Consider the following 7,500-nt stretch of genomic DNA (forward strand, 5'->3'; position numbering starts at 1 on the left):
ACCTGTACGAATGAAGAGCGCTTATATGTCTAAATACAAATAACCAACTCGTTTTTAGGTAATTTTGGAGAAAAAATAGGTCTAAGTTACGTAGTTAGTAGTAATATCAGACAGCATTGCAAAAAACATTTTTATAAGGCGTTACAGGACATCAGCATTTCTATATAATCTAAATTGTGAAATAGAGGTACTGGCATTTTCGACTGAGGTAAATAATTAGACAATAAATCAAGAAACCCAAAAAGGCTAAAACGGAATTTGCTTTTGAATATACCTGTCCTACCTTCGTTGATTGAGCTTGCATATAAAGCACTAGTTACTTAATCTGTTATATTGAACTCTTTTCACACCTGGATACTATATTAGCTTTCAACTTGTCTTGACACGAAAAAAACATGAGTAGGCAATATGCTTTACTTGAAATATCTATGAATCTCGTATCTCGTTCTTCAATTCATGATTCGTAGCGTCTTTAACTTATGGAATGGAAAGGGATGTTAGGTATATCTGTAACACACACACACACACACACACACACACACACACACACACACACACACACACACACACACACACACACACACACACACACACACACACACACACCGCTGCCAAATACCTGTAGTGGAATCATGAAATACTTCAGAATTGAAACACGGAGTGCACTGAAGGGAAATATCACAGCCTCCATCGCCTTTCATCCACAGGGTTAGCGGAGAGGAAGACAAGTACAGGCTGAGGATATCCGGTTACTCAGGCACAGCAGGAGATAGCTTACGGCACTCGCACCTTCAGATGTTCTCCACCATTGACAGCGACAACGATCAGGAGAATTGTAAGTTGACACGACGAAGAGCGAGGTTGAATTAGAGAAATGAATGGTGTATACGACTTGAATGGGGAAACGACGTATGAAAGAGAGAGAGAGAGAGAGAGAGAGAGAGAGAGAGAGAGAGAGAGAGAGAGAGAAACAGGAATGTTGAGAAATAGGGGAAACAGGAGTATGAAAGGGCTCTGCGGGAGAAGAAAAATGAATGAGTCGTAAGTCTTCACTAATATCCTCTCCTCACTGCTCCTCATGTGTTTCCCTGAGATCAATAGAGCGAGCTAAAGGTCTTGGAGTTATTCCCACACACCCGCACGCGAAGCCACGCCAGGGGCTCTCATGCACGACTCATGGCAGTCATGACGAATCAGGCTGACTTTACTCATCAATGAAGAAGTGTCTTTCGTTTCAGGGGGGAGCTGCGCCCGCGGACGAGGGGGTGGCGGATGGTGGTGGGGGCGCTGCGCCTGCACTCAGCCCACAGGTCAGTACCGCAGAGGAAGGTATCAAGGACCTGAGCGCGGCGTCACCTGGTGGCACTGGAAGGACTCCAACTATTCCCTAAAAACCCTCATCCTTAAAATAAGGCCTTTGGAGTAATCGGAATAATGTCTAAAATAGCTGTTCCTTCTTAAATGGAGTTAGGAGATGGAAAGGTCATCACAGTGCTGTAGTAAGCTTAAAAGAAATATCTATCTATCTATCTATATATATATGTATACATATGTATATATGTATACATATATGTATATATATACATATATAAGATCTACGTCACTTAAGGGTCAAATGTAGATCTCTTTGTGAACACAAGGGCTTCCATGCGTCCCAGTGATGAATGTCATAAGTTGGGTTTGTTCCAAGAGTAGTGAAACACTATTTCTAAACTATTCAAGTACGAACGCTGTAATTAAGATAAATTTAAGAAATGTGCTGTTAAATGGTATATATTCTGTCACTAGGACAGAAAGAAAAATTCAGTAAGTTTAAAGAATAGGGTAACAATCAATTCATCCCCTGACAGTATTATCGGTTACAAAATATACAGTATTGTAAAAATTACAAAAATACCTCGAACCAGGATAAGGTTCTCTAGTGTGTTCATTATGTGTTACATAGTTTTAAGTCCTTCGCGGAAAACACATATTGTAAGTAAAAATGAAATATTTATAATGCAATTCACGCTTATCTAGGAGACACCAAGAAGGCTGCAGCGACTTGTAGTTGTGTTTCTCCTTTATTAATCTTGACATCAAATCAGAAACATCTTGAGAGCAATACGTCTCGTTCATGAGATTCACAAACACAAGAAAAATGCAATATCGGATGCAGTGATGCCAAACAACAGGTTTTATGCAATGCGTGTACACAAATATCACAAAAAAAAAAAAAAAAAAAAAAATATATATATATATGTATATGTATATGTACATGTATATATATATATATATGTATGTATATATAATATATATAATATATATATGTAAAAATATATTACAAACACACATTTTATATATACATGTATATATATATAATTATATATATATATATGTCATTATGTTATATAATACTAACATATATATATATATATATATATATATATATACGTAGCATATATATAATTATGTATATTATATACACATATGTGGGTGCATGTATATATATATATATATATAAACATATATATACATATATATGTATATATATATATATATATATATATATATATATATATATATATATGAATATACATACATTTGTATATGTATGTATATCAATATATGTATATGCATATTTATATATATGTATCTGTATACATACATATATATATTCATGTATATGTATATATATTCGTATTCGATTACGTCAACTATGTTCATATCGCACTAGCTTTCTCAGCAACATACTTCTTTAACTAACGCTGCCTGATGTCAAAGCAATTGAATGCAGATTTGTCACGTTATGCTAGCATGTACAACGTAAATTACCTTGTATTTCAAAATTGTCAAAGTGCTGGGTGCCTAAACTGGATGTGGGAATGCAATCACGACAGGCAAAAAAATAATTTTCAGGCCACCCTTTAGTCATCGTCAGGTGCTGCACACAAAAAAATACAGAATCCAATATTTTTATATTCTGTGTATCACTTAAGGTCAATATCATAGGCTGAAACATACTTGCACGATCTGCTATCCTAGGGTGGTTTCTGGTCTCTGCTGCGTGTACCCGTAGTGGTTGGTATGCAAGTGTCTTGCAACCATACTATACCACTGTGTTGCCTATGACTAATTTTGGGTAAGTAACAAAGTCTTGCAAAGCGGCTTGAAGAAACATATTATAATGTTATTCGCACGTTAAGCCCGTTCCAGGAGTTAATCACTGCTAGATAAGAGTTAAGATTAAGAACTTCCTGAGTCCCAAGTCATATTGAAAATCGGGGTCCATCTAGTCTTTAGTTAAATAAGGTAGATTTATTAGTTTTTGACTATTGGTAGGATACACTGTTACTATTGAAGATTATACTGGAAAAAAAATACCGTGTTATTAATGATAACTGTGCCATGGACCCAGGCTTTAACTAAACTATTCAATTTGTCACTAAAGAAGTGGGGAAGAGGCTAGGTTATTTAGGTAATAAGTAATTGCACAACAGTTGAATAACATTACTGGGTGGAAACACCGAATGCCAGTATGGAATACATTAAACAGTATGCATTTTATTTCACTGTGAGAGTAAACAGTCAATTCCCACAATTGCTTTACTATACATGATAACCAGTTAAATACTGTAAAGGCACTGGTTGTGCTACCGTATATCGTAGAGTAACAGACTACTTAAATAATTAAAAAAGGTTGTGGAATGGTGCTATTGTTACATAAATCTTGCGATCCTTGCAGGGTAAATGTACATTGTTGGGTCAAGCTGAGGATAAAAAGTATCAGTTGCCAGTGGCTCTTGTTTGCGTCTTTGTCATGATGTGTAGAAAGTGCCATGTCCTTAATCTTTGAGAAATATTGGCTCTTCCTTCGTCTAGCCTATGAACCTTCATATGATAAGCTTGACGGACTGCTAGCTTGGTGCTTTCGTATGATCAATGAATAAAAACGAAGTGAAGATTATAACTGCGAATGCCGCCAGCTTAGCGAAGACCAGTGAAAGGTTTGAAGAACTTGCCATGTTGATTAACGACGAGAAAGTCTGAAGAAATTTTGCGATTAGAGATTGTGATTAAAGGGGCGCAGACACAGGAGATTAATTGGCTCACGAGCCGATTATACCAATGAATCCTCGCAACTTCACTGAATATTATCCTGGAATCCAATTATAAGGTCCGGGCAATTACCTGAAAATGTGGTTATAAGGGGAGGTAGGCAGAGAATATGAACACGAAAAAAAAAGAGAGAAAAAAAAATAACGCACAAGGGGAGCATGCCATAATATAGGTTAATAGTTATTGATTGCACTGATAAGTAGAATAGAATAAAGTAGGCAGTTTAAAAAGATTAACTTTGTCGTAAGTAATCTAGCAAAGGATCGACCCTAGCGCTGTCGCTTTCCTGCCTAAGTTCCGTAGATTTAGGTACATTGTTAATGGGAGTGTATTGCATTACGGCCAAATAGCAACATAGTGTGCAATCTTTCAGCTAAGGATGCCTCAGATACATTTCCGCAAGTACATTAAATCATGTGATTTTATGGGACCTGAGCTAAGTTCATAGATATTTCGAAATGTTCCAAAAAATAAAGATTGTATAAGGAGTCTATATCGTATCGGGATTGTCCTCAGATAAATCGTATTTGGCACTCAAAATCTGCCGTCCTCAGTTCGATGTCCATGGTAATTTACAGAATCTTGCCTTTCTTTTGACTGCTCTCTATCTCTCCTTTTTCTAATTTCCCCTCTTACTTCTTTTACTCTATAGAATCATTATACTTCTGCCATTTTAAACAGTGCGACTTCAAGTCTAAAAGGCCCTCGATTAAAATTTTTGAGGTTTTAACTTTTTTGCTGTTGGACAGACATCTGAATCCTATTCCTCATTCTGGGTCGCAAGGAGCAATATTTACATGGGTGTAAACAAAAAGATGAAATATATTTTTGTAGCTTTCGCATTTAATGAAAGGAAGGTCAGCACAGAGACACTTGTGCATAATATTGAACTGATGAAGGGAAATTTCTGATTACAATGTCTTTGAGGCCCGTATTTTATTGATACAATACTCTGGCGTTTAAGTCTAATCTAAATTAAGGCTTTCTGATCAGTCACTTTCTTTTGCATATGCAACGTGCAACACACCAAACAACAAGTAAAATGGTGTCTAAATAAAACAGATAATACTGCATGAATGGAAATTAATACGACAATCACACATCAAAAAAAAAAAAATACACATATATAAGTATATATCGAACGTACAAAGTAAATGGAAATATAAATACCACATTGATACAGATGCTTTTAAATTTTCCAGCTCACATGGTCTAAAGGGGAAAAATCCGCGTGTGGATTGGCGTAGAGGCAATGCACGGGGAACCTGCACAAAAAAACTGAATATCGTCTGTCAAATTAGATCTTACTTTAGACAACTAAAGATATGTAGTATCAAAGGAAACAAAAAACAGGCTTGGCCTCTTATCACAAGCATTGGAATTGGATTTCTGTTAGTTTATTCAGACCATTGCTTTGTGCATTGCTTCTCTGGATAAACGAGGCTAGGCAATTTTGTTTGAATAGCTGTGGGATTCAATTTGATTCGAGCAGATTGTAGACTGTTACCAAAAAGAGCGACGATGTGTATAGATGCAGACGTATGAAAACAGATACCTTTGTTTCTAGATGAATTAAAGGATTTTATATTAAACACTATTTACCTGGCAAAGGAGATTCTTAAAGTCTTCAATCACTGCGTTATTTAGTGGGTCGTCAACCACGGCAATCAGTTGGTAAATTATGTGAGGACAGACGGCAAGGGAGAGGCGAATAATGTAAGTCAAGGTCTTATAGAATAGTAAATAAGTGATAAAAAAAAACACTTTCGTCAACCTAGATGCACTACTGATTTTGAAATATACAATTGTAAAGTAAGGAAAATGTAAGGGAACGTTCATAGCCGAGACCAAGAAATATGTAAGAGAGACATATTAGTCAATAACTGTGGCGTAGAATCAATAAGAGTGGAAGTCAATCATGACAAAGGGCAGTTAGACATGGCAGCTTCGAAGAATCACCAAAGATTTCGTTCACCGGCACGGGGAGTGCGTGCAGCGAACGCAATCAAATCAACCTGCATAGATCACATTAGGTTACCAGGATCCAGCAGCCACATGTATTTACTGCCAAAGTTAATGCAATGCTCTAACACTGCCAATTTCTACTGTGAGCTGCGGAAGTCTGGTAAGGCCTCGTATTATAATAGTAGTCTTAGTCGCTAATGTTCAAGCATGTTAAAAAGGCACTAACGTTAGCATATTCGTGTTTTCCCAGATTTCAACTATACGCCTGTGTGAATGTGTACATGTATTCAGAATTAAATGGATGTCAACATTCCTTTTACGAAATACCGCGCTTTCCTTTGGTGTTCAAATACTATAGCATAGTTTAGCGATCCTTTACAAAAGGATGTCACCATTATCTCGACTCTCAAAATCCGTATAATACTATGTAATGCCAGGGAAGTTACAGTAGTACTGTTCACATTTTCATGGCAGTTGGGGATATTCTTGTAAAAAAACAAAAGTACGTAGTTTCTTGGAGTATAATCAAGAAGTTTAACACGCACACAACACTCCACTAAGATGCCTTTCAGATCGTGGTTTCTAGTCAGATTGTGCCAGTATAACTAGGTAGTATTTTTTCGTTATCTGCCACTTTAGAATTGGTTGTCAAAGGTGCATGGTGTTTAGCAGCCGCTGTCTGTCTTCAGAATTATGTTTAAATTATGGACAATTGGTTTTACAGTTGCTATACCCCATGAGATCAAGTAAAACCTATGTCCCAGCCAATTAGTCTCGTAAGCCAGGCGTTTAGATCGAAGAAATAAGTTCTTAGTGTAAAATGCGAAAGAACGGGAATATTTTAGGCTCGACGCGGTAGCAACACGTGCGCCTAAGCTAACTCTTTGATGGTGCTGGAATAAAATATTCTTTTGATATTTTACAAATAAGATTTTAGAATACTCAAGCCAGACGTATTGATTTACGTTGTAATATGTGCAGCGATAAAGTCAACCGTCATTAACAGAAGATTAATAACAAACAACAATAACAAAGGCATTTACTTACCCGGGTGAGAGAAACATCAAGTTTTCAACCACCAATGCTTTGGAAACAAAAGTAAGACAGAGAAATTTGTCACGAGCATAAGTTGATAAATGGCTTGCGGTTTGGCTGTGCACCCATAAATTATGCACAGTAAAGGTATTTGACACAAAACTATACACACGCGCGCGCACGCATAGACGTGCATACTTATCTTGTCTTCACAAAGATAGTGTTTGTTTACACTGGTGAAAAGACCGCGTGATATAGAACGAGTCATGGTGTTGCTAGGTATTGCTGGAAATCTCGATTTGTAAATCTAAAATTCTTAATAGGGTGTAATAAAGAGTTTATATATTGCTATTCTCTCGAGGTGCTTTTAAAAAGAGGTACTTGTTCATATTGGTCTTATTT

The 7,500-nt window shown here is 36.6% G+C and overlaps 1 protein-coding gene across 1 annotated transcript in view; it reads left to right on the top strand.

Annotated features, from left to right (window-relative positions):
* The window catches only part of LOC119581013 (fibrinogen C domain-containing protein 1-like), a 7,563-nt gene extending 5,363 nt beyond the window's left edge, over positions 1-2,200 (top strand). The window contains exons 4-5 of the mRNA XM_037929279.1: positions 708-835; positions 1,239-2,200. Coding sequence (XP_037785207.1) covers positions 708-835; positions 1,239-1,426 — 316 coding nt within the window. The 3' untranslated portion in view covers positions 1,427-2,200. The remainder of the gene's footprint in view (positions 1-707; positions 836-1,238) is intronic.
* The last annotated feature ends 5,300 nt before the right edge of the window (positions 2,201-7,500 follow it).

This window comes from Penaeus monodon, chromosome 14, assembly GCF_015228065.2.
Source record: "Penaeus monodon isolate SGIC_2016 chromosome 14, NSTDA_Pmon_1, whole genome shotgun sequence".
NCBI classification, from domain to species: Eukaryota; Metazoa; Arthropoda; class Malacostraca; order Decapoda; family Penaeidae; genus Penaeus; species Penaeus monodon.